This window comes from Eschrichtius robustus, chromosome 7 (genome assembly GCF_028021215.1).
Source record: "Eschrichtius robustus isolate mEscRob2 chromosome 7, mEscRob2.pri, whole genome shotgun sequence".
In the NCBI taxonomy this organism is placed as follows: Eukaryota; Metazoa; Chordata; class Mammalia; order Artiodactyla; family Eschrichtiidae; genus Eschrichtius; species Eschrichtius robustus.
Window position 1 is genome coordinate 116,742,667 of NC_090830.1, and position 15,424 is coordinate 116,758,090.

Below are 15,424 nucleotides of genomic sequence, written 5' to 3' on the forward strand. Positions count from 1 at the left end.
GAGAAGACTGTTGGTAATTTTTTTAAAATGCTCATTAAAAACCATTCTGAAACCATTTTATTTCCTGGATGAAAATGGCATCACATTAGCCCTACCAGACCAGTCCCCGAAATTTAGAAGAAAATTGTGCAGAAATACAGAGTTCATTTACTCAAGTAAGCACACACCTGCATTACAGAATGGTTCAATTTGCATCCCAGCAGCAATCCCTGGGTCTGAGTTACATAAATGAATAATACATTTAGTATGTTATTAAATGGGGTTGCTTACCTCTGTAATAACAAGGCAACTTATGATTATGTTGGACCTAAGCTCTGAATATTACTGGGATGCATTTAGTTGGTAAAACATTCTTCAATCTGCCAAGAATAAAAATGCTTTGTAATGGCAAGGGAGTCTTTGTACAATTACTGAAAGGAAACATTCTGCAAATATACCTTTGATATTACCGACCGTTCATCTGTAGATAGTGTCTTGTTACTTCAACAACCCCAGTTTCAGCTATTCTCTTCCTTCCTTTCTTGATACTCCTCTGTCACCTTTTCCTTTTTACCCCTACCCTCTATGATTTTCCTTCTGGCTGCCTGCCAGTCTTAAAAAAAAGAGGAAGGCCATGGTTTTTCTTTGTGAGAGTAAAACTGGAAAAAACAGTGGCAGTCTTCATATCCTGTGATTTTGCTATTCAGCAGTTTTTTTTAAATTTATGATTTTGTACAGATGTTTATGGTACAGATGTTTGATATAGATGTTTATGACTATTCAGTGTATGTTAAGTTGACAATATAGTCTAGTTTAGTCAACCACAACACTGTATGTGATGTCAAGACCCTGCCCCCAGAAATTATGGATTAATTGAGAATTCTGGGCATCAGTGTGTTTTTGTTTTTAAGTTCCCCTGGTGATTCTAGTGTGCAGCCAGGATTAAAGATCACTGCCCTGGTGGTTAAAACTAGTGTTGTGGAACCAAATAGTCTGAGTTTAAATGCAGGCTCTTACTCATTAGATAAACTTGGGCAATTTACCCAGACTCTAATGTTTGGGTTCTCTGCCTGTAAAATAGGGATAATTACAGAATCTTTCCCTAAAGTTCTTGGGAGGATTAAATGAGATAATGCATTCAAAAGGACTTAGCATAGAATCTGGCACATTGCAAGACCTTAATAAATATTAAAATATCAAAAGGTAGTAAAAAGTTAGTATTTAAAGTTTTAAATATTAGCTTGCTCTTATACAGCAAGTTCCCTGAAAATAGAAGCCATGCTCTTACTGCCAAGATTACCTTAAGATCAAATCAGACCACATCAATTCCTTCCTTAAAATCATTCAAAACTGACTATGGCTTATCCATAAAGGGTAAAGTTCAGGTTTAAAGGAGAGCTCCATGATCTGTCCTCAATGTATTTTATTTCAGCTTTAGCTCTTTCCACTGCCTGACATGCTTCCTGAGCCCAGGCCAGGTTGAAGTCTACATGTCTTCTTCTGTTTGTGTTGTTCATTCTGCCTGGGATGGTCTTTACTCTGTCAAGCTTCTATTCATTCATTAAAAATCAGTGTAGAAATTATGTTTTCCTATGATGTCTCCTCTTTTTTCACAGTAGTTGTTACATGTAATGACCAAGAAAGAGCTAGAACTCTAGGTTTTCTTATAGCCAAGGTAGGCCTTGTTGTCACTGAGCTCTGTTGAGCCTCATTTGTGCACACGAGAAGAATTTAAATAGTTTAATTTCTTGGCTTGTACTATGTGTCTTTGTTTTTCAATGGAAAACCGCCTTGTTACAATGACACTTAACTTGAAACGAGAAATGGGGCAAGCCCTGGGGACAGAGAAGGGAGCTGGTTCTGGGGACAGTGTATGGCTAACACTTAAAATCTTTCTAGACCCAATGTGCGCATATTTCAACAATAATCCTATGTAGCAGCCATAACCTCAACATTCAGAAAGAATAGGGTTCCATGGCTGACTAAGCAGGTTCTCCAAGTTTCTCTCCTCAAGGCAATAGCTCTCAGGACTTTCCCCTTAAACTGAGTAAGCAGACCTTGGGATTAGGGGACTCTCATCAGACAGAAGACTAGGTCGAGGGGAGAAAACTTCTCTTGCATTAAGTAGGATGGAAGCACAAGTCATTTAATGTGAACAGTAAATAGAATGTAACTTCATTCTGAATGCCAACTTGATGAAGTGAGACATATGGCCAAGTTAAACTAAATGACAGCATCAAAAATCATGAGAATGGCTCATGGAATCCACTGCTGGAGTCAAGTAGTTGCACAACAAATTTATAGAAGGAAAATTTCCCTACTTTTAAGCATCTGCAGTCCGAGGAATCCTAATACTGAATCATTGCAAATTGGTCATGGACAGGTCAGAACCTGAAGGGATCTCAAAGATCATCCAACACAATCCCTCTGTTTGCACATGAGAAAAAAAAGAGATGCAGTTTAGAGGGCTTGCCAAGCTCACACAGGGGGCAAGTAGTGGCTATGGGCCTTGGGACTGAGTTTGGAACTCTCCTGCCATGATGCCATACCACACGGATGAGGATCGTTATTGCCAATACCACGGATGTGGGCAAGGACAGCGATGTGAGGAACCAGATCTCCACATACACCTTCTTCATTTCCAACCCTAATGCCATCCCATAAAAATATGGGAAAATGCATCTAAGAAAGATATTCTGAAAAATCAACTTTGCAGCAACAGACAGTTATGGAGCGTTTGCTGTGAGACTGCATGGGTGAGTTCCAAGAAAACAGTGACTTGGGCCCTTGCAGTGCTGGGTCTATAAACAATGCAAGTGATTTCCTTTCTGTGGACTTGAAACACATGCACCACTTTTAGGACCAGTTATTCTCTGTGATGCACATTGACAAATCTTGCTGAATAAATCAGACTGAACATCAAGATCCCCATCAGGATCAGAAATGGGATCACCTGGGAAATGACCACAGCCCCCAGAGACCCTGGAAATAGCAACCCCAGAGCGCAGTGGCAGGATAACCAAGGTCTAAATGTTTTCATAGCTGATGTAGAAAGGAATCTGTTTATAGAAAGCATTTTTATTTATTTTTTTAACACCTTTATTAGAGTACAATTGCTTTACAATGTTGTGTTAGTTTCTGCTTTATATAGAAAGCATTTTTAAAACATTCTAAATGTATGTTGACAGTATGGAGATTGTTATTTTGCTATACTTTATGTGTATATAATTTTTCCTGGACCCACTAAGTATTTTTATATAGATACTGAATTAATGCTATTTTAAAATCCTTTTTTTTAACTTCCTGAGTAAATATTCCCATTGAATATTGAGAAACTAACGCTGAGGATCAATAAGAACTGTCACTGTACATTTACATTCTTTTGGGAGGGATTAATGGCTCCTCTAAAGAAACTCCACAGACAAAAATTTCTATACCCACTTTTTTGTAAACACATCTAGAAATATCTCTGGCTTAATAGCAAAAAGAAATCTGTCCCCTGAGAAGATTATCTTGGCTTCTTAGAATAAACCAGCCCAATGTCCACTTTATTTTACATTTACAGAATCTTTTACGGTTGGCATGAAACGAGCAACATCCTAGTTAATTTGGCAACTTAAATTTGTATCATGTTCCCTGGATCCAAAACAGTATAAACAAGATTTAACCATATATAAGTACAACTAAATAAGCTTGGGCTTCTGTATGTGCAAACTGAGATATTTATAGTCATCGATGGAGAAACAGGAATGAATTTGAGGTTATTTCAGCACTAAATGCCAGATGATATACAAATGAATATTGATTTCATTTTACTTGAAGAAAAGGGACTCGTTTACTAATCAGGTAAATGTGTTATCTGCCTTGAGTGGTACTGGGGCAGACATGTGTTTTGATGTACAGTGGTTACTAATTATGTGACTTTATGAGCCTACACAAGCTATTATTTCAGTTTTACCGATGACCAAACAAGGGCTTAGGTTAAATGTGTTCTAGATCTCAGTACTGTCATGACTATTAAGTATGAAATAAATGTCTCGACTATAGATACACAATAAAAGGAAGTTTTCCCCCTCTTTTTACCTTCACTCCAGAGGAGCCCTTCAGTCCAAAAGTCCAGATGCTGGTGATGGCATCTGCATTTTGTAAAGTGACTAATATCTGCTAGGCACTATGCTGCATGCTTCATATACAGTATCATATTTAATCAACCTCCAAAAGCAAATAGCAAAATTTTATAGGTTACGAAACTAAATCTCAAAGAAAGGAAGTCACTTGCTTAAGATAAAGGTAAATGGCAGAGACTGGATTAAGACTCTTCATTTGTTTCATTCTAAAATAACTCTATTTTTCACCAAACAACACATCCCCCCTTTGAGTTTACTCTGTACCCATAACAGGCTGAGGCCCCATTACCAGCCTCCTTGCTTTCCATGGAATGGCTTGTGGAAGGCATGAAGGAAAGGGGGAAAAGAGGCAGGGAGAACGTGGTAGAAGCGTGCCCACACGCTGTCCTGTGGTGTGGACATTGAACACTTGAGACCACTGGACCAAGCCCTAAGGACTGGTGGCTACAGCCACCTGCAGGGACATTCTGTACCTATTTCAATACTTATTCCAACTCTCTTTTCTAAGACCTTGCTAAGACTGAAACAAAAACTGCACACCTGTTCACTTCTACACAGTGAAGCTGGTAACAATTTTGGTGTCTCCTTGAAATAGCATTTCTATTGGGAATAATAATAACCAATGCTGGAATGTTTCCATCACAGTGAAGTGAGTGAACCTGAGAACACTGTTTATATACACAGGGTAATAAACTAACCGTGAGAGCAACCATAACCATTTACAAAGTGAGGCCTTAAAAAAAAATAAAAGGAAGGTTTACCTGCAGGCTTTCAAGTCAACTCGCAGAAAGGTGCTACTGGCAGATTTGCTTGTGAAGCTTGATTGACAAGGGAGGATTGTTTAGTAGACCTGTTCAACTCAAGTTTGGCTTGAGATTGCATGGCTGCAGTCTGTGCCCTGCTGTAAGGGACTGGGTGAGGCAAGTGAGGTGCCTGGTGAGTGAAATCTACGGAGGCAAGAACTCTTAAACCAACCCTGCCCTTGTGATTCCTCTGCACTTCATCCCAGCCTGAAGCTAACACGGATTCTGTGCTGACAACCCGAGATGCTCGTGGATGGCTTAAAACAGGCATTGGAGGGACTCACGGGGCCCAGTGGCTCCTTAATTCTATAGACTTCCAGGCACAGACGTCAGGGCTTGTCCTTGAGAAAACTACCAGCATGGCCTTTTCACCATCTCTTATTCCTTTGCCTACAATAACTTGCTTCACAACTTCTTAATTTGGGAAATCCTCCTTGCCCTTCTTCTCAGTGTTCCCTTACAGAATCCATTGGTGTCCATGTTTTAAAGGAGGATGGCAGTTAATATAACTGAGTCTCTCATGTGTGGGACTCACAGGCAGTGCATGGGCGGGAAGCTGGTGTTTCAACCCTTAATGGGGGAGATATGTGGCAATGTCTGGATACTCAGCTCTAAGAAGTAATCAGCTGACTGGGTGGAATTTGCTTTAGGAGCTATCAGAAAGACCTTCAATTGCCAAAAGAGACTCTAATTACTGTTGTAGTGTTTTAGTAACAATTATTATGTTATGAAAACGCTAACTGCAGCATTGTTTATAGCGGCACAAAACAGGAAATGACCAAAATGTCCATGAAAGGGATGACTACATAATCCCAGGTGCTTGAATCCTAGGGAGTTAAAAGAAATTAGATGGAGAGTAGCCTTATATACTCTGACTTGGAAAGATGTTTAAGTTATGTTTCTGAATGAAAACGGTAACTAGAAGAACAACACATCTAGTAGGAAACTGCATATAAAAACAACCAAATTAATTTTGTATATTTTTTTTCTTGGCCTAATTATTCACTCACAAATGCAAAGGAAAGTGTTTAGAAACATGCATATCAAACAGATCACACTTGTGTGGGAAAGGGGGCCAGGATTGGGGTGATAATCTAAATTGGCTTTTTAAACAGAGAAAACATGTATTTTTTTTGTAATTAAACATCTGTAAGTGAAAAGCTAAATATTTAATGGCAGCATTGTAGTAGCTACAACAGATTACTGAATCTGTGCTTATGAAATGCCACTGAATCAACATAGAGCCAAGTGACATCTGGGGTCAGGGACTGAAGTGGTATTCAGAAGGGCAGAAAGTTCTTTTTCAATTTCATCTACACTTTATCTCTTGCCAGCTCTTGAGTTGGCTACAGACACTGAAAATGGGAATTTGATAATATTGGGGCCTTCTTTGAGGGTGATTTCAGGTCCCCGTCCCAGCTAATGGTCTTCCTATTCCTGATGCAAATGTGTAGTTTAGACAGTATGTTGATCTGTGGGGTTATGATTGATACCCCCCTCCCCGACCTTAGCCCATAGGGCGCTATGCAGGTGGTCACTCTTCCACCTGTGAGCCCCTTACTTTTGAGAGCAGGGCATTCATCCTATCTGCTGATGACTGGTATTAATCATATGTTCCTTTTACACAAACTTGCTCACTGATGCTGATGCTTTTCTGCAGAAAGTTTAAATGGAACGGATGAAACCAGCAGATGTGATAACTCAGGAAAAATCCCTTAGGGTCAGATGCTCTCAGGTAATGCCCACTGATAGGAACAGCCTTCTGAGAGTGGAGGTGGAGCCCTAGAAAGTAATGTTTGTGATTGTGTGATTAACAAACATAACTGCACTGACAAACATTTATATACCTGGACACATATTGCTGAACCACTTTTTTAATTGAAATTTTAGTTTTATAGGGCATAGATGAAAACTCCCATTGAATAGAATATTATAAATTATTCATCTCTGATGTTTTATTTTATATGGGTTAGGATTTATTTGGGTTTCACATACTGAGTTTACCAAAGGAATGGTGAAACCTATTTAGGGGTAGCTGAAAAATGTGTGTGTGTGTAAATATTTGTATATAATTATAAAATTAAAATACATATATATTCTCAATAAACTGAAAAGTGAGGGGTCATCAGCCTTTATTCTGCCTTATTACAGTGATTTGAGTAGCATCTGGAACAATTAGACCCCTCTGTACTTCCGCCTCCTCTCATTAATACCAAAGAGAGAATAGTATAACTCCCCTGACTGACTGAAAAAAAATCACTTCTGAAATTAGCTTCAGGGGCTCCTAATGCCCTTTACAATGTCTAAACATGCTGGTACATGCAAGTGATAAAACTCCTGTCTTTGGCATTTCTTCACCATTAAGTTTAGTTATTTCACCAGCCCTTTTCAATTTCTCCCACGATGCTAGATGCTGAAGACCTCACCGACCCATTGCTGTAAAAATGTTATTTGTATTTTTCTCAGATTTTGTGTTTTTCTTCAAATAAATCACAGCTTATTTCTTTATTCAATCAGAGATAAGAATATTTGATGTATGTGTCTATGTTTTTTCCCTCCTTCTGCGAAAAGTTTGAATGGAACGGATGAAACCAGCAGATGTGATAACTCAACAAAAATCCCTTAGGGTGAGATGCTCTGAGAGTAGTATATATTATTTTGGTAATTTTTTAAAATTTAAAAAACTTTTAAAATTTCAAATACAAAAGTACATAAATGGAAACATGAACATCCTCTCCTCTGTATTGCAGCTCACGTGAGAAGTGAGAAGGGCAACTGTCAAGTAATGCTGGTCTATTGGTGAGGTACCTACTCTCTCCCTCCGTCCCTCCCTCTTTCCCTCCTTCCACCCCTTCTTCTCTCCCCCTCCCTCCCTCCCTCCTTCCCTTCCTTCCTTCCTTTCCTCTCTTTTTAACTTTTCAATATCAGAATTCTCAAATATGCACAAATGAGAGAAAACAGTATCATAAATACCCATGCCCTCATTAACTTATCTTCAAAATTTACTAAACCTATCCCTTTTTTCTAATATTTTAAAACAAATGCCATACATCGTGTATCTCTAAAAGATAAGGTTTCTTTTTTTAGCCTAACCAAAATATCATTATGACACCTAAATATATAATATATTTAGTTAATATAATAGAAATATTTAGATTTAGATATAACCTGATATCACCTGTGATGGTCAATTTTATGTGTCAACTTGCATGGGCCTCAGGATGGCCAGATATTTGGTCAAACATTATTCTGGGTGTTTCTCTGAGGGTGTTTTTGGATGAGATTAACATTTAAATCAGTAGACAGAGTAAAACAGATTGCCCTCCCTCATGTGGGTGGGCCTCCTCCTAAATAAAACAAAAATGCTAACCCTCTTCTGAATAAGAGAAAATTTGTCCTGCCTGACTGCCTTCAAACTGGATAGTGGCTTTCTTCCTGCCTTCATACTCAGATGGAAACATCAGCTCTTCCTGGGTTTTGACCCTGCTGGCCTTCAGACAGGAACTACACCATCAGCTTTCCTGGTTCACCATCAGCGTTCAGACTGGGACTGGAAACAAACCATCTGTTCTCCTGGGTCTCCAGCTTGCCAACTCTCACCCTGCGGATGTCAGGATTTGGACTTGCCCACCTCCATAGCTGGGTGCTCCCATTCGTTATAACAAATCTCTTTATATACATATATATATATATGTATATATATATATATATATATATATATACATATATATATATATATATATATATACATATATATAATCTCCAATTGGAGATAGAAAAACGTATCTCTGGAAAACCCTGATTAATACATCACTAATCATCAGACCATAGTCCATTTCCCCATATGGCTCAAAAATGTCTTTTAATAGTTTTTTTGAATTAGAATCCAAATAAGTTCCACACACTATTTTCTAAGTCCATAAATATCAGTTACAATTGTGGGAAAGTCACAGAATGGTTTCCCTTTTATGGTATTTCTTAAATAATATTGGATAAACCCCCACAACACAGATCATTAAACACAAAATTTAGATTCTGATTCCAGATTTATAAAGATCAGAATGCATGCCTTCAATGTGTCAAGACTGGACAGAGAGAAAATGAAACACATTCCTACTAACACTAGTATACTCTTGAAAAGTCAATGAGCTTCTTTTCTGCCTCAAGTTTCCACATCTATAAAACAGGAAATGCACATGGGAAATATTTGTTTGGCCTTCCACACAGGGATGTCGTGAAGGTAAAAGGTAGCCTCATGTGATTAACTAGTTCTGAAATAAAGTATCAAAAAATGAAGATATGTATATATTATCATCATTGCCACCTTCATCCAAGGAACCTGTTTCGTTTCTTTGTTTGCAACTGGGGTCTTATTCTCAGATGAAATTTGCACTATTAATGCAAATTTGTGCTACATTATTAAAATGAACAAAAGCAAGTAAATCAGTGCTGTAATGAAATAGGCCTGGCCTTTGATCAGAAGTAATTCGGTAAGTTTAACACAGGCTGAAAAGCAGCAGAAGTTGACCTCCTAAGGCCACTGCTTCAGACACTCACCCAGTACTATTGAGGTAACTCTGTCCCAAGCTGCAGTCCTTCGACAGAGAAGATGGATTGAACCAAAAGGCTGGCAGGCACTGACCATTGCTGTGTCGCTCATAACCATAGTCACTGTTGGGGAAAGAGCCAAGAGAAACCTTTCAGTAGATGGCAACATTACTGACAACAATTGCGCGTCAGTCCACAGCCAACTTCTACCCTGGTCAATTAGTCAAAAAACAGGCATTCACTGAATCAATGTCTTTCCAAAAATGGAATCTTTTTTTTCCATGGAATATCTATCAATTACCCATGAAAACATTCTACAGAAGCCATTTTGAGAACTGCTAGCTTGGAGGCCACAGGGGTGCATGTGTAAAGAGGAAAGCTCAATGCCCAATAATTCCCATTAAACACCTTTAAGCTGGGAGAGTAGATGCTGTTCTCATTAGGGGGAGACACAGTACTGATTGTGGCTGGGCCCAGAGAAAGCTATAATGGTGGAAGTCTAGTCCTCAATGTCAAGTTTCACTGAAGAGTTTAAGGCATCCACATGTGGCATAATCCTCATTCCCAGTGATGTCTTTGGGGTGCTCTTCCAAGACATCTGGATCTACCAAGGAGAGCTGAGCCAGGTCTCTCTGTGCACAAGCCATATGCTTCAAAGTCACAGCAGGAAAGGAAATGTCCTTCAGGACTGCTGCAAGCATTCCCCCAAGGAGAAGCTCCGTCCTACGCCATTAATGCTGCCAGTTGCTTTAAATCTTCTCTCTAGTTTGAAAATAGTCAAAGACTTTTCTCAGCCTCCTTTCATTCTTACCTCCAGGAGCCTCTGAGTGGCCTGATATTCTTGGCTTCTGAAAGATGAACCCGGGCGCAGAGGATGGCAACAAATTGCACCTCCGCACACACAGATAAATTGCAAGTGGCAATCAGTGAGCATTAATATGAATTGGCCCATCTGTGTAATGGAAGTGAGATACTGTCACACAAGGGTTGGGGAATGAGAATTAGGCTTGCTCAGGGGCCTGTCACCAGGCAGCTGGCACCTAGAATTCTGCCCATACCAGCTGGATTTGGTGCTGATGCAACACAGCATGGGTAGGAAGACTTCAGGAACGCTGCCTACAGGACACCCAGTGTTCATTTAAGGAAATTATTTTACAAATGCTGAAGAATAACAGGCAAGGTCATCTGGTAGAGGGCTGTCCAGGGGAGAGCCAAGCCAAGAGAGAACATTCAGTGACAACCACCTTTCATGATGCTATACTCAAGAAGAATCACCGAAGCTCTAGCTACTAGTAGAAACCAATAAGATTATGGCGATCCTTCAAAAATATTTTCAGAAATCATGCAGTTACAGAAATCCCATTTGACCAGGTAACCTTACGATGGCCTCGTTCATGATGCATTTCCCACTTCTCCGATTACATTCTAGTTAGTGGGATGAGCAGCAGATTCCAATCAAAAATGAATGCAGGAATTGGGCCAAGACTAAAGGGAGTGAGAGATGGGGGAAGGGGGAAACCTAATTGATTTCCTTACCCTGTGTTCTTTTCACCCTAGTCAAGCTTAAAATTGAGAAGAAAACAACACATGACAATGCCAACAGCAAAAGACTAGCTTATGTTGCAACCTTGTAGAAGAGATTCCCAAAGAAACAAAGGTTTCCAGAAGAAATCAGGGAATTGGGACTTACTTTTTCTCTCTGGTTTTCTATGTGAAAATAAATTTGCTCTCTGCCAAAGAATGACTGTTTGGTAAGGCCGAAGTCAAACCACTAAGATGAAAAGTTAACTCCCCATACGGATCCTCCTTGAATAGAGTGAGTGAAGGAGAAGCAGTCAGGTTTCAGAAAGAGGGATGTGATGAATGACACACTCTCCATGGAACTTTTCCCTGTGAATGCATTTCAGGATGTCAATCCTGAAAGGTAGGACAGAGATAAAATATTTTTGTCATTGTAACAATGTTACACTGACTGAAACAGAAGTCAGAGCTGGGGAGGCCCCCCCAGAATTCCTTGTGAGCCCTCATGTAACTGAAGCTCTGCCTTCCCTCTGGCTGAGCCCGGAGAGATAAAGAACTGACTCTTGGCTTGCCTTCTTTACCAACAAGAGAGGAACAGCCTTGGGTTATCGGTCTGAGTTCTGGCAGCCAGTTTGCCAGGCCTACCAGTACTATTTATTTAGAGAATGCTCCTGTCATGGTAGCATGACAGATGACTTCCTTTTTCTAAGATATGTGATGTGTATGTACACAGTATTTCAGCCCAATCACTGATATTTTGATGATCAGATACGTGACCGATGATCGCTACGCAGCTCATATTGTTAAATGAATGTCTTTGGTTCTTATGCTGGCCAACTTTCAAGTATTTAACACTGATATACACATTTAGCAAATGCTTTCTCTAAACCAAAAGCATATAAATAAATCTTATAAAGAAGAAGGAAAAAAAGGAACAGAAAGTGAGATGGACATGATCAAGGGAGTTACCACCTACTCATCCTCAGTCATATTTCAACCTCACCTGAATGTCAAAACCAGAACAAAGCAAGGGCATCACTGGACCCACAAGCTAGCTTTCTGCTTAACTAATGCTCCAGAAAGAACACTGTGGCACTCCGAGTATATTTAACTTCTCAGTGTCTCAGTACTTTTCCAGTTTAAACTAGCTTAATCCTGGTAAAGGAAGAAGTCTCTCTTATCGCTAGGTTCACAAAGCCACAGATGGCAATACCAGTGACTCCATTCTTGCACTGAATTCAGAAAAGTCTTCCATGGCTGTCACAAGCAATAGTCAGCTAACCACTGATTGAAAACATCCAGGTATAGACAATTTACTGTCCTACACGATCATTGTTCCACTACCAGGAACCCTAGATTCTAGAAAGACTTTTATCTTGAGCACAAATATGTTTGCTCCCTGAAACGTCCACTTATTGTTTTCAGTGTTGCTGTCTGAAGAAACTCAGGGTCTATCTAGTCTCTCTTTTTGTCCTGAGATCTGTCAAATATATGAAGATAATTACCAGCCATCTTCTGAGTCCTCCTTAAGTCTAAAGAAACCCCTGGTTTTTCCATATACACACGCACATAGCTAGTAAGCCATGATGTCCCCAAGTGGTAATTTCACATGAATATAGGCTTGTCACTTGGATCTATGCATGTTACTATTATGTGATAGCTAAGCTTTCACTAAGGCCCACGTGGGTTTGAAATACTAGACGACTCCATGGGATAACAGTACAAGCTCACCAGTCAAAATCAGCCTCTGTGCAGACACAGGGTTCAGACTCCATAGCTCCTGCATATTTCCCTTGCATACATTTCCGCTCTGATTTTCTCTTCTTATATATCCTTTTCGCTCCCATGATGCATGCTTCCCCCTGTAAGGAGACAAGAATCTCATGCAGTCGGGCACATAGCTTGGACCTTCCCTACCCCACATCAGGACAGTTCCGGGAGATGGTCTCAAACCTTAGTGTAATGTGGACATACGCAGTCTGCTTTGTGCTAACAACATTTCCTTTTCGATGTCTAGAGCCCTATCATAGAACATGATGATAAAGGCAATCCTAAAAAGCACTGGGGGTGTGTCCGAAAGTCCCGAACTCTATGTATTCAGCAAACCTTTACTTGGCAACGTATTAAGTACAGTGCTATGAGGGACACACAGATAACTAAGACAACCTGTAACAGTGTATGGCCAAAAAAATATGTAGTAATTAAGTTCAATTCTTCTGTAATAAAAAATGCATACATTTGGTCATTTATGAGCATATGAAAGAAGAATATTGCTAAGAAACATAAAGGTCCATTTTGCCTTGATTTATTATGCCTCTGCCTACACAACTTTATAGCACTGATTTTATATCCATCTACCAGATAAGCAAGAGAGCTAAATTCAGTGTTTCTCCACAAGATAAATAAAAGCTTTGAATATCACAATGCGTGTGCACTCCAAAGGGGGAAATATCAGTCATGGAAATGAGCAATCCTTTGACTGTTGAGCGTCCGAGGAGAGTGGGTGATTCTAGCTGATGTAGCTCCCACTGTCAAACCCAGCTCTCTGTGTGTGTGTCTGAAGGACCAGACGGAGTTTTGTCTAAGCTAGCCTACACTGTCTTTCTTGAGCAAACTCACTTTAACCAGCTGCATTACACATCTACATGTAAATATATGATTTAGTCTAGGTTTGGGGTATATGATGTGTCACACTCTGAATATGGTGATGGCTTTGCAAGCAAGGGCCTCTACCATGTCCTTTGAGAGGCCGGCAGAATGAGTTCTGCCTTGGGAAGTCGAAGGAGAGATGCTTTCAGCCAAGCATTCTGATATGAGCAGGGTAGCAGAGGGGCCAGGATGAAGGAAATTTTCCTATTCATAATTCTGCATCCTTATATCACAAGTACCTTGGAAGGAGGCAAGAAGCGCTACCTAATCCCAGGGAAGCATAGCAGTGGGGAGGAAGAATTTTACTGGCACCGCTCACGCAACATAACTTTGTTATTTCATGTTTCTGTTTGCATTGCCAGATAAAACTGAACAGCCTTTCCTCACCCTTGCCCCCATACCCTGCAGCCAGATGACACACTCATATAAATTATGTTTGGATCTCCGTGCTGAGTTGGTATTTCATTTCGAGTTGTAAGTCTTAGCCAAGCACGTTTGAATTTTATCTCATTATATCCTAGTACAATAAAAACAGAAGTCACTTCACAACAAGCTATAAATGTTGAGTTTGTTCACTGCTGTGGCACACAAAACACATAAGAAAGCACCAGATGGACAATTTTTGCCCAGAGAACCCCAATTCCTACACTTTAATGACTTGCTTCCCCCCAGTACTCTCCACGCCTCCCACCCAGGACTCAACCTCAGCTCCCTTCCTCCTACCTGGCTGTGCAGCTGCCAGGGTCTGTAGTCCTCCTCAGCACAGCGTCTATCGAAAATGGACTTGTAGTCTACTTTGACCAGCTGCCATTCAGAGCGGTGGCTGAAGTGTCCAAACACTCTGCAGAGTTCATGATGATAAAAATAATCACAATAACAGCAATGCTGAAAGTTATACATCATTGACTGAATGTTTGCTATGAGGTTAGCACAACGCTAAGCATATTACATTTGATATTACATATCACTTGATCCCCACACGCATTTCTGAGGAGGGTTGCTATTATTGGCTCCACTTCACTTGTGGGTAACCTGAGGCTCAACGAATTTTGTTAACATGCAAAAACCAAAGACAAATCACTAAGAACTGGTAGAGTCAGAACCCAGGGTGTTTGACTTAAAAGCCCACTTTTATATATTGTATAAGAACGGTTGACCAAAAGAAGAAAACAACAACAAAAAATTGAGAAAACCATAGACACTGCCTTCTATGCGGTCCAAGTTTATACCTCTAGGTTCTCTTGCTAATGTACATCGTTCCCATGGTTTCCATGCTATTTTACCTTCCCACCAGTCCCAAGGGAAAGTGGGCAGCAAGGCTGAGGAGTTATAACTACTTCCTACTCTGTGCATTCTATTCTCCTTACTCAGAGAGACTCAGCTATTTAATGAAGTGTTTAAATCACCTATTGTCGATATAAATAAAAGCCACAAAGTAGCCTTTTCAATCAACTTTTTCTCATCTGTGTTTTGCAAACATAAAAATTGAATGAAGACAAATTATGGAATAAATTGCTAATCCAGCTATGTTTACCGTGGGCGAAATGTAGCTATTAGGCATATTAAATTTTTGTTGCTCTTTTCTATTGTTAAAAAAAAGGAGTAGGGAGAAAAAATTAGAAAATGTACCAGCTGTTCACTTTGATTTAAAATTTTTCACTGCCGACAGGATCAACTGCTTTAAAATCTTCCCTCTCTGTTTTTCATGTCCAATTTTCCAGGAGAAGGAAAAATCACAGTTTCATATTTCAAATTCAAAGCTCATGTTTTGAAACCCAGAGGCAGTCAAGCCATTAA

At 39.8% G+C, this 15,424-nt stretch overlaps 1 protein-coding gene across 6 annotated transcripts in view; it reads right to left on the minus strand.

The window, feature by feature from the left end:
• Nucleotides 1-15,424, minus strand: part of SORCS1 (sortilin related VPS10 domain containing receptor 1) — a 578,863-nt gene that overhangs the window by 89,436 nt on the left and 474,003 nt on the right. For all 6 annotated transcript variants that reach the window (XM_068548518.1, XM_068548515.1, XM_068548517.1 and 3 more), the window contains 3 exons: nucleotides 14,351-14,468; nucleotides 12,710-12,840; nucleotides 9,467-9,580 (listed from right to left, as the gene is read on the minus strand). In XM_068548518.1, the coding sequence (XP_068404619.1) occupies nucleotides 9,467-9,580; nucleotides 12,710-12,840; nucleotides 14,351-14,468 (363 nt within the window). The remainder of the gene's footprint in view (nucleotides 1-9,466; nucleotides 9,581-12,709; nucleotides 12,841-14,350; nucleotides 14,469-15,424) is intronic.